We start from the raw sequence: 12,338 nt of genomic DNA, 5'->3' as shown, positions 1-12,338 counted from the left end.
ACGTCTCACACCACAGAGTATAAACAAGGCCTGAGCGTAGAGGCTCTCTTAAGACATTATTATTGTGCACAACAGGGAACATTTCATCATCACATGTTGACTTGACGATCAGTCACGTTGTAATGTTCCTACATCGCTCCGATATCCTTCAGCTCAAGCTTGCATTTAATGGAACATAAATAGCTTAAAGTATTCAACGTCCGCCTTGATTAAAAACCACTTCAACCCTAATGCGTGCCGTGTAGTTGACCGGGGGTGCGTCACAGGGCTCTGTACTATAGGTAGTATTCCCCGTTGCAACCAAATCTTCTCAGCAAAAACAAAAAAAGGAAATCAATAGCCGATCTGCGAGCTCGCAACACGTTGTGACGCTATAGGGTTCATGTGGTTAAGCAGCTGAACGGGCGAAAACAAAACAATAAAATGGAAATGTTTCCAGAGTCATCGATAAATGCCACTTAAATAAAAAAAAACACAAAATTGCAATGTGCTCCAGTTATGTGTCTACACGACACAGACAGACAGACGGACGGACGGACGGACAAACGATATCACACACACACACACACACACACACACACATGTACACACATTAAAAACTCTGCAGTCGCGAGTGGGCGTAGTAGCCAATCAGAGGGGGGAGGAATAGGATGAGGAGGAGGTGATGGAGAAAAGAGTTCAGTTGGAGGATTTGCTGATGGCGCTGGCGGAGCGGCGGAGCTTCCCGGAGACACGGTTCTTTGTGGCACGAGGCATGGTGGGAGAGACCTGGTCCACCGCACTGTCTGATGGCTGCACCACCGCCGTGGAGAGAGCACACTGCTCGGTGCTGGTGCTGCCACTCAGGGAGCCTGGGGGAGGAGAGAGAGAGGAGAGAGGGGGGGGAGAGAGAGGGGGAGAGAGAGGGAAGGGGGAGGGGGGAGGAGAGGGTGAGAGAGAGGAGAGGGGAGGGGGGAGAGTAGAGAGAGAGGAGAGGGGGAGAGAGAGAGGGGGGGGAGAGAGAGGAGAGGGGAGGGGTGAGAGAGAGAGGAGAGGGGGGAGAGAGAGAGGAGAGGGGGAGAGGGGGGGGAGAGGGAAGGGGGAGAGAGAGGGAAGAGGGGAGGGGGGAGGAGAGGGGGGGAGAGGAGAGGGTGAGAGAGAGGGGAGGGGAGGGGTGAGAGAGAGGAGAGGGGGGGAGAGAGGGGGGGGAGTGAGGGGGGAGAGGGGGAGAGAGAGGGGAGAGGAGAGGGGGAGAGGGGGAGAGAGAAAGCGTGTGAGTGAGGGACAGAGAGAGAGAAAGATGGAAGGGGAGAGAGAGGGGTGGGGAGAGAGGGAGGGAGAGAGAGAGAGGTCAGATATATGGAGATGTGAACGTGTCACATTGGAAGGTGCATTGCTGTGCACGTGACTCACACAACCAGCATCCATCCATGGAAGCAAAACCAAGTGAACAAACACCCACACCAATGATTATGACAAATTAAAAGTGTGACAGTGTGAACTGTGATCAGCCTCATCGGCAGTGTTCACCATCATAAATGCATTCATTTTTTAGTGAGAAAGAGAGAGAGAGAGAGAGAGAGAGAGAGAGAGAGCGATCAAAGGTGTTTTTTGTGTAAGGAAGCGGATCTCATGCCTTGTTGTGGTGCAAACATGCTCGGTCATTTCAAGGCCGTCAACGGAGACGGTCTTTCCAACAAGCATGTTTTTCCAGATGCTTGTATGATTTGTGACAAACCCCCCCCCCCCCAAACACAAACAACTACTTAACCACTTAACCAACGGAGCCACCTAAACCACGGAAACAATGGCAGACTTAACGAGCACACGACACATCGCGACATGTTGTGAGCCGGTACAAAACAAAACCAAAAAGTTGAATATAATTAAGTCATTATAATAACGACATGCCCAAAATAGCGATACCCAAAAACTGGGATGCGAGGTTTCAAGTGGTTAAAGCCACATGCTGTAAAAAAAAAAAGAGAAAAAAAGGGTTTAAGCGAGAGTAAAAAAAAGGAAAAAAAAGCCGCTATGAAAAAAATAAAAAGAAGGGACACATTATGTCTGCTGTTGGACCATGTGAAGTCTTTTCCTTTTGTTGGCCGTCGTCGTCCTCCCCTGCACTCAGAGACCTTTGTGTCAGCGATTACCGCGGGATGACAAACAGGGATAAGTGAGCCTGGTGAAAAGGTGCCGGGGGACACAATCAGAAACATCGCGGTCGTCTCCACTATCCCCCCCCCCCCCCCCGCCACCCCCCCTCCTCCTCCTCCTCCTCCTCCCCCTCCCCCCCCCCCCCCCCAAAGCGTTGCAAATTCAGCCCTCATCAATTCCAAAAGCGTCCTCCCTGCTGCATGCCGAGCCGCTTTTATAGCCCACGGAAAAGACACTGCTTTTAACCCACATGCAGACCTGCGGAGAGGTGTCATATTTTGGGCTTGTCGTGATTCAAAAATACATTTCAATTTTTAAATCCAAGAAATGTAGGAGGATTTCAAAAGACTTCAATAATAACAGATCCCAAGTTAACCATTTTCCACTATTAAAACGAGAGAAGAGAATAGGGCTTAAGTGGTACTTGCTGCTTTGCAAATTCACCCCTAATCAATTCCCCCCCCCCCAAAAAAAAAACTCCCACTACCCACAATCCCCCCTGTCTGCCGCCCATGACTTTAGCCACGAAAAGTCTCTGTTTTTTAACGAACTCAGCTGCAGCTTTTGTGGAGTCCTGGCATCTGTCTGAATATTCTCTTTCCTGTTCTTGTTTCGTGTGTGTGTGTGTGTGTGTGTGTGTGTGTGTGTCATGTGTGTGCGTGTGTGTGAGAGAAGTGTCTCAAGTTGCAGCGTCTAAAAAGAGGGGCAGCAGATGGTCACAGTAGCGGGACGGGACGCCACCGGCGAGCAGCGACCATCCAGGAGCTCTGCTTACTTTGGGGGGAGCGGGGTGGGCTGCTCTACGGTGGTGCTTCCTCCCCTGTGCTTACTTTGGGGGGAGCGGGGTGGGCTGCTCTACGGTGGTGCTTCCTCCCCTGTGCTTACTTTGGGGGGAGCGGGGTGGGCTGCTCTAAGGTGGTGCTTCCTCCCCTGTGCTTACTTTGGGGGGAGCGGGGTGGGCTGCTCTAAGGTGGTGCTTCCTCCCCTGTGCTTACTTTGGGGGGAGCGGGGTGGGCTGCTCTAAGGTGGTGCTTCCTCCCCTGTGCTTACTTTGGGGGGAGCGGGGTGGGCTGCTCTAAGGTGGTGCTTCCTCCCCTGTGCTTACTTTGGGGCGGAGCGGAGCGGGGCGAGGGTGCTGCTCTACGGTGGTGCTTCCTCCCCTGTGCTTACTTTGGGGCGGAGCGGAGCGGGGCGAGGGTGCTGCTCTATAAGGTGGTGCTTCCTCCCAAACCACAGGGTCGCTCATCACATTGCTATTCATGTGTATGAGTGAATATTAGAAAAAAAAAAAAAGGATCCTGCTAATTTGTTTTAATTACTAAAAACTAAATCTGATGTTTTTTCCAAATTATTTTCCTAAAATGTCCCAAAACAACTGAAAAGGCTGATTGAACAACTTTCAACCTGGGGATATCTCATTTTCAAAACGCTTTTCAAAGATTGTTTTGACACCTTTTCCCCCGTTTTCTTTCATAAAAATCTGATCTATAACGATGTCAAAAATCTCCTAAAAAGGGGTCATACAGTACATACTGTAACATACCCCTAGAAAAGAGGGCTTTTCGTGAACGAAACACAGCATTCCGGCACCCAGGGCTCAACTCAGCCCATTCCTGTACTGAAGGACAAACGCAACGAAAAGCCCACAGCCTCTATAAACGAGACCCTCTCTCTCTCTCACTCCTATATGCATCTACAAAGCAGCTCCATCTGCCTTCTGTGCAGTGTCTGACATGTGATGGGGGGGGGGGGTACCTTTCAGAGATAAAGACCTCTCTAGTCTACACGGACAGACAGACACACACACACACACACACACACACAGTACTGTACTGTACTGTACTGTACTGTACTGTACTGTACTGTACTGTACTGTACTGTACTGTACTGTACTGTAGTGTGAGTGCAGTGGTTGCTGCGGCGTGTCGTTCCACAGTGGTTCTATAGTCTGCTCTCTCTCTCTCTCTGTTTAGAAGAGGACTCTGACGGGAAGTTGGTGGGTTTTGACAGATCAAACAATACACCCCAGATCCTGAGCATCGTGAGAGACTAATAATGCATCATCATTATCCTCCTACATCACGGACCTGTTGTTTCCTGCTCTGCGCGCACACAACCCACAATTCACTGTGGCCAGGGGGGGGGGAGAGACACAGAGGGAGAGATACAGAGAGTGAGAGACAGACAGAGTGAGAGAGAGACACAGACAGGCAGACAGACAGACAGACAGACAGACAGACAGAGTGAGAGAGAGACAGAGTGAGAGAGAGACAGAGTGAGAGAGAGACAGAGTGAGAGAGAGACAGACAGACAGACAGACAGACAGACAGACAGACAGACAGACAGACAGACAGACAGACAGACAGACAGACAGACAGACAGACAGACAGAATAGTAAACAAAGGGCAGTCTTTAAATGTCTGCGCTCCCCCCATTGGTGCCCTGCCTGCCTGCCTGCCTGCAGCAGTTCAAACAAGGCTTTTTAAACGACAAAGGCGTCTTCCAGTGCGGCAGGTGTTGAGTCTCAGAGTTGTGCCCCGGGCAAACAGCCACGCTCCTCTCTCTCTCTCTCTCTCTCTCTCCGACAGGAGGAAGCGATGGGAGGAGGAGGAGGAGGGGAGGAGGGGGGAGATAAAGGCAAACCGCATGCAGAAGCGGGGTGGGGCTGAGGGGCTGAGGGTGTAGCTGTATTGTTCATGCTGCTACGTAGTCGGGTGCTAATTGTCCACCGCGCCGTGCATCACTCTCAATTAACCAGCAAGAGCCTTTGTGTAACACACACACACACACAGCTCTGGGTTTAAACCAAGCTTTGGTTAGTATCCAACCAACAGAAAGAGGGAGGTGGGGAGAAGGGTGGAAGAAACCAGCCAAGGTGAGTTAACGAGAGTGTGAGAAGGTAAACAGGTGGAGGAGACCGCCGGCCGAGAAGGAAATATAAATAAAACAAAACGGCAAGCGTTCCGATGGAGCGGACCGACTGATCGAGGAGGGGCTTACCTTCGTTAAATACCCCTTATTGGACCTTTAAGATATTTTTTTTTAATCTAAAAAGGAAAAAAAAAACACAGTAGAGCATCGTGTAAGAGAAGAGGAGGACACAAACCAACCAACACACACACAGCTCCCCAACACGACACAATGCTGCTGAAATGTCGTGTTTCAGGGACGTTTTTTCAGACAGCTTGTGTGGCAACCCTGGCAAAGTAGTTAGTGGTCACTGGAAAGGATGCAAGACATAAACGGTTAAAAAATATACAGTCACAATACAGTATACACACATTATGACCGGTAGGTAAAACGAGACACTTCCGCGATCCCTTGTCATCACCTGCTGACTTGGTGGGACCCCGGTCAATCTGTCCCATGTTTCACGTCAATCTGTGGCTATATATGTGCGTAGCCACAGGATGGTAAAAGGATGTTTACTTTTTTAGAGGTTACAGACAGCAGTGATGATGAATGGGACTCCGGTTGATGCTGTGTTCAGAGCTAGCGGTATACAGAGAGCCACAACATAGCCACTCCCATGACACGGTCTATGTTAAGGCGCTTGCTTAATGTAAGTCGCTCTGGATTAAGAGCGTCTGCTAAATGCCTAAATTGTAAATTGTAAATTGCTATAAAACATGGGAAGCAGATTCTGTGCCATTTTAGATCAGTGGTTTTCAACCCTTTTCATATCATGGTCCGTTATTCATTTGAGCCACGGACCTTGAGCCTCTCAGACCCAAAACTAAAGAATATTAGGTTATCGTGTTTTTTTCTCTTTTCTTCAAGGGATTGTGAATTTTCTCCACAATTCCATGCTATATTGATGTTGGTGCCATTAGGGGAGATAACAGGCAAGCTTTGATCAAAATAACGATTCTTCTACATGCTCTACATGTGTAGACTTTGTTCCATGTTACGCTCTCCAGAGTTAAAGGTCTATAAGGGTCCACTTGGTTACCAATTCTCCATCATTTAGCTGGGGACCACATGGAACCCCCTCAAGGACCACTGGTTGAAAACCACCGTTTTAGATTTGAGCTTTTTTTATAATGATATTATATGATGTTTAATATGTAATTGGAGAGCTGAGAAGAAAAAATATGTTAGCATTCACATAACAAGTCAGACTGTAGCTTCGTGTCACCGCCAGGCTAAACACAGCACAATACATCAAGCTTTTTTGGGGGTGGGGGGGGGGCTAGGTCTCCAGGGAGCTCTTCAGTGTTTTAATGAGACAAGTCACCCTGCTGAAGAGCTCCGAACACCATGGAATCGGTTTGAGAATAAACAGTTTCAAATTACCTCCCCAACCCCCCAGAGGTGGCAGAAGGTTCACAGATATATATATATATATATATATATACCTGGATATCATAGCACACATTTAGTTTATGGACAATGACCAATACAATAAAATGAGCAAAGAAACATCACATCAGGAATGGCGCGGCTTGCGTCTGTATTGACCACAGTTCATAGTCTTATTTTGCTTTTACGTCACAACCAAGTGTCATGTAAAAGCAACATGTCCAGCGTGTGACTAATGGCCGATGGCAGATGAACTGGACTGTCTGGTTCATGCAGTGTGATCTGGCTATGCTCATTCATGATGATTCATGTTGCAGAATCGTGGAGTGAGGTTGCTGAGGGTGTAGTGAGGTTGCAGAGGGTGTAGTGTGGCTGCAGAGCTTAGAGTGAGGTTGCATTCGGGACACCGAGCAGCCAGGTCAGGGTTCAAATGATTCATTCATTCGTTATAGAGCGTCGCAGTCCCGCCCCCCTTTCATGACGAAGCCAGGCCCAGGAAATGAATCCCAATGCATCTTTCCCGTAGACATTTAAAAGAGTATTTATGTAAAGACCGTTTAAGCGTCGTACGGAGCCAACTCGAGTCGTGACAAATCATGACAACACACAATATTTTGGACCAAACAAAATAATTACAAAGAAGAAAAACAACAAAAACGCTGCCACGTCATTATTCTGACCTCTCGATAGTCCGACGTTCCGACCTCGCCTAATTCTGAACTAACACAATCCCAAACCCTACAACCTCACAGGAAGCCACGGGCGAGTCTTAACCGAGTCTTAACCGGCCACGCAGGTCTAACTAATGGGATGTCTGACTCATGGGCAGTGCCCGTTCCAACATGGCTGCTGTCTGTGTGCATATCGAATATATTCTGCATTCAAGAGAATGGTTTAGACTTTTGTTTTTTAGCCTCTCCCACAAAAACCTGGAGCGCTAAACCAAGCGCACCCCAGAGTGCTGCTCTATGTGATGAAGCCGTGTGCATTGACGGGGGGATGGTGGGTGGGGGGGTGGGAGGGGGGGGCAGGGCGTCATGCCTAAAGCTTGTCAGGAAGCAGGCAGAGTCTTACAGTCCAGCTTGGCCCAGGAGGGGAATCCCTGGAAGTCACCCTGCATCCCAGGCCAACGCCTGCAGCCTGGCATGGAGCATGGATGAGATGTTAGTGAGCTGCAATGGGAGCAAGAAGCAGCGACCATATACGGACATACATACGTGATGGATGGAGGGAGGGAGGGAGAAACTAGCATACACGCTCGCGCGGCACACTATAGGAGTAGGACGGTTCACTTACCTCCGGTTTTTGGATACAATAGGCCTATCGCATCGATACCTACGGTGTCGATTTGAATTATATTGCGATTCAACGATTGTTGCGATTAGATTTTTCTTTGGTGATTTCTTTCCACCCACAAGTTACTTGAATTGTATTATACTACAACATTTAATTATAAACAATATAAACCACGAAAAGTTGAATCATACGCAGCCAGATTAAAAAAAAAAGTGTCTTTAAAAATAACGAAATTTGAGTGAATCGATCTTTCTGCCCACACCTAGCGCCGTGCGTGCGCGCGCACTCACACCCACACACACACACCCCCCCCCCCCCCCCCCACACACACACACACACACACACACACACACACAGAGAGAGAGAGGGGTGAAAATGCAGGGCAGTGTTTTAAAGCCAGACACCACAGCCTCATTGATGGCAAACAATGGAAAAGCTACAGCATGAAAAAGACCAGTCAAAGACTTCAATTGGTCACCACATTATTATCTGTTGAACTAGACATGTCACAATTACATTATGTTATACTGTATCTGCAGAACCTCTGTAAATATTTAGGCTAAATGCATAAAATTGTAAATACAAGGGGAAAAAATGGACAAGACTGCATGTAAAAACAACAAAGCTGTGATAACTGTGCATGCATGTGTTTGCGTGCGTGCGTGCTAAAGCCTATCCCTGCTGAGTTTAACTACAGATTCAAGTATACAGTTGTTCCTAATATATTGTTTTCAAAAATGATGCTTTGTATATGGTCCCGTTAATATGAAACTTCTAGCTATATATTTTTTTAAAGAGGCATCATTATCGGTCCTCGCGAGAGGATTCAAACCTATCCCTGCAGGTGCAGACTGTAGATTGCCAGGTGACGGTGATGTGTGTGAAATTGCTTAACGGCATTGCCGAAATGTTCAGGCCCAAATGTAGCTGACCGACATAACATTTTCAGAATGAAGCAGACGTGAGACATCACACGTGCATGCGCGCACACACAGCACACACACACACACACACACACACGTTAATCTATTTAAGCAGGCATATTCCGGCGCATGTACAAATTGCCATTCAGGGTGAGTTTCCGCAGGGCTTGAAGAGGTGCGACATTACTTCATTACATTACTGTCTCCCCCCAGCGCGAAACAAATCCCTCATTTAGTGGCACAGAAAAATGACTGTGTTCTCAAGCTGGCCTAACCTCTCTCACCCCTCTCTCTCTCTCTCTCTCTCTCTCTCTCTCTCTGCCTGGCTACAAAAGAGCCCAACGCCTCTGAAAAAAAAAGAAAAAAGAAAAAGAAAAAAAAAAGCCTCTCATCATCAGCTAACAGACTTGAACGACGGGGCGGTTGGGTAATTACAAGCTCTTTCTTCACTCTCTCTCTCTCTCTTCCCATACTATACCTCGCTCTCTCTCAAGCCCTCCACCCCTCCTATGGATGGATTCTGTCCCTTTATGTTCTCTCTCCCCCTCCCCTCCCCTCCCCTGCCCTGCATTACGGTGCACAGCGCTACTGTACTCCACTGTACTCCACTACTGCACTGCACTGCAACACTGCATCCGTTTCTGCGCTGTATAATTGGTCCGTGGTTTTCAACCCTTTTCATTATCAAAGTCCATTATTTATTCGTCATTTGAGCCACAGACCGCCATTTGATGGACTTTCAGCCTTGTAGACACAAAACGAAAGAATATTCTTTGTCATCGTTGGATACGATTTTGGTTGGTTTAGGAGAGATAACAGGCCAACGTTGGTCAAAATAACAGTTCTTCTACATTCTCTAATTGCGGTGACTTCTTGTAAACTATAACTAATGCAGGTGTTCAATAGCAATAATTTAACTATTGAGAGCGTAAAATGAAACCAAATGGACCCGTACAAGAGTTAAAGATCTACGAGGGTCCATTTGGTTACCAACTCTCCATCATTGAGTTAGGGACCACCTGCAACCCCCTCAAGGACCACTTGAAAGCTTTTAAAAGAGGCAGCAGCACCGCGATAAATATTGAGCTCCACTGACATAGGTCATATTTTAGGTATTTCAGAAAACTGTCCGGATTTAGAAGATTTATTTTTAATTTTGACGTCAGGCCTAAATAGGTTAAGGGAGTGGGGAGAGAGTTTAATTTAACTATATTATTCCACAGACTAGAAGTGTTACAGGATGTATACAGTATAAAAATGACTATTCAGAATTGTGGATTTCTCTCTCTCTCCACTGTCATCTACCCACTTACAGAATGGACAGCTAAATCAAATCCAAACACTAAAATATTATTTCATGGGGGATCCCTGGCACAGACTATTTTCAAATGGAGGTCCAAAACGACCATGTTTTGTCACGGTACATAAAAAAAACCCAAGATATTTTTGGGGGATTCATTATTTATAATTGCGATGCAACACGTTATCTTCTTTTCGGCAAGCGACGCCGTTGTACTACGGAGTATCAATGGGACGCTGGCGAGCAACAGCCTCCATATCGCACCTGCCTTCTGAGAAGGCCTGGGAGCTCAGCAAACACACATGAACAGCAGCGCGCGCACAATGTGCAGGTGAGTACACACACACACACACACACACACACACACACACACACACACACACACAGTCATCATTCACACTTAATTATCACATGCCCAGTCAACATTTCAAAGCACACTTTTACAAAATAGGTAATGACACGGACCGCGCACGCACACACACACACACATATATCTGTCACTAAGAAAATATGTAGTTTCAGCGATTTTCTTAGTTTTAAGGGTAACTGTATAATTGCAATATTACACGAGAGGGGGTGGTTTAACGTCATTAATGCACTTCTGCGTTGTTTTTGGAACATCCTGCAGCATCGAAGGCGTCCATTAATGACGTTAAACCACCCCCTATCGTGTAATATTGCTTAATTATGCAACAGGTCGTTTCGAGGAAGCAATCGGATTGGTTGAAACAGCCATCTAGCCGTGCTTCAAACCAGCATCATGGAACGGCTAATCAAAACAAAGAATTCAGCTGCTCTGTTCTCCCAGAGTGGGTGGCTAGGCTAGCTAGTTTCTTTGGACATTTGTGGTTGTAGTGGCTTCATCCGTCATTCAAATAAATATGATTTTTTTGGCGACTATCTTAGTTTTGCAGCAATGCAGGCGTTCCATTATTGACAGTAACGCACACCCTCTCGTGTAATATTGCTTAAACCAAAAAGCCTAACTCTAAATTCTTAATTAACCATAAAGCAAACCAATTCTCTCAGGAAAACGGTCATCACAGCGTCCATATCAGAAATTCGACTATACGCGTGGTTAAATGTGGCCCTCACAAGTATAATAAGTACACACACAGACACACATATACTCATATACACGCACACACAGGCACACACACACACACACACACACACACACACACACACACACAAATTGCACGCACGCACGCACTTTGAAAGACGTGAGCGTGATAAGATATCCGAGGCTTCCTCTGTTACAATAGAACGCGTTTCCATCCAGTTCAAACGGAGTGGAAAAGTGCAACCGTGTATTGATCTGAAGTGAAGCGCGGCCGCAGATCGATCACAGCTTGTAGGAGAGAGAGAGAGAGAGAGAGAGAGATAAGACACGTTGTTGTCCTCTCCCTTCTGATAACCCACCCACACCGGGAATGCAATTTAGCTTTGAACCACTTTAAACATGATTTTATACTTTTTGAATATATATATATATATATATATATATATATATATGTTTTGAAACTCAAAACTATGCTTCTGGGGGATATATTTTAAGATGGGGGAATTTGGGGGACATGAAAAAAAAACGGATTATAGCAAACATTATGTTTTTAGGATTTAGAAGATGATCTCAGGTCTTACAGGGTTAAAGTGACACGCTGGGATGGATGCCACACGCTGGTTTTACGAGTCTCATGAACGCACGCACGCATTTACGCACGCACACACGCACACACAGTGACCTTCATTTAACAAGGCTGCTTATATTCACAGGAGAGTAATTGCATGGAAAAAGATGCAGGTTTGCTTGAAACGAGGAGCGAAGGGTTTTGAAGCTCGGCTCGCCGTTTGATATTCATCAGTGAGCATGTGCTCGGGACGAGCGAGCGAGGCGCGCGCGCGCAAGAGAGAGAGAGACAGACGGATGATTGTGACGTGTGCGATCCTGTGGATTTACGTTAAGTTTTTCTTTTATGACATATACTTCCCTTCAGGTGTAGCTCTGGTTATAATGGAAAAGTAAACAAACAGACAAACAAAACATATCACAGAAATGAACAGGTTTTTGGAAAAAAGTTTCACGTTATGAAATGGGCTCTATGCACAGAACGATGGGCTCTATGCACAGAACGATGTCTGTTTGAAAATGACAGTTTCCTGAAAAGGCTATGTTTCTATGTCAGTCGTTCTTCGATTTTTCAAAAATAGCAGACCTACAAGCTCGTAGCGCGCCACTCGGTGGCGCGCTATGAGCTTGTAGATCTGCTATTTTTAAATAGCTAAAGCGTAACGTAATGCTAACACCGAAAGGGGTTCCCGTCCAAAAACGGGATAAGTCTTCCGACTTCCTCCAGGTGTTGCCAATGATAAAGGGCCTT

General features: G+C 46.7%; 1 protein-coding gene across 1 annotated transcript in view; it reads right to left on the bottom strand.

The window, feature by feature from the left end:
* ralgapa2 (Ral GTPase activating protein catalytic subunit alpha 2) overlaps window positions 1–12,338 on the bottom strand; it is a 186,749-nt gene continuing 174,411 nt past the window's right edge. Inside the window, 1 exon segment of the mRNA XM_080784277.1 lies at window positions 1–851. Within this exon segment, the coding sequence (XP_080640403.1) occupies window positions 679–851 (173 nt within the window). The 3' untranslated portion in view covers window positions 1–678.

The sequence above is a fragment of the Protomyctophum bolini genome, assembly GCF_963924005.1.
Source record: "Protomyctophum bolini genome assembly, chromosome: 15".
Lineage (NCBI taxonomy): Eukaryota > Metazoa > Chordata > Actinopteri > Myctophiformes > Myctophidae > Protomyctophum > Protomyctophum bolini.
The sequence above is the reverse complement of the archived record's forward strand: the minus strand, read 5'-3'. Positions and strand labels throughout refer to the sequence as shown.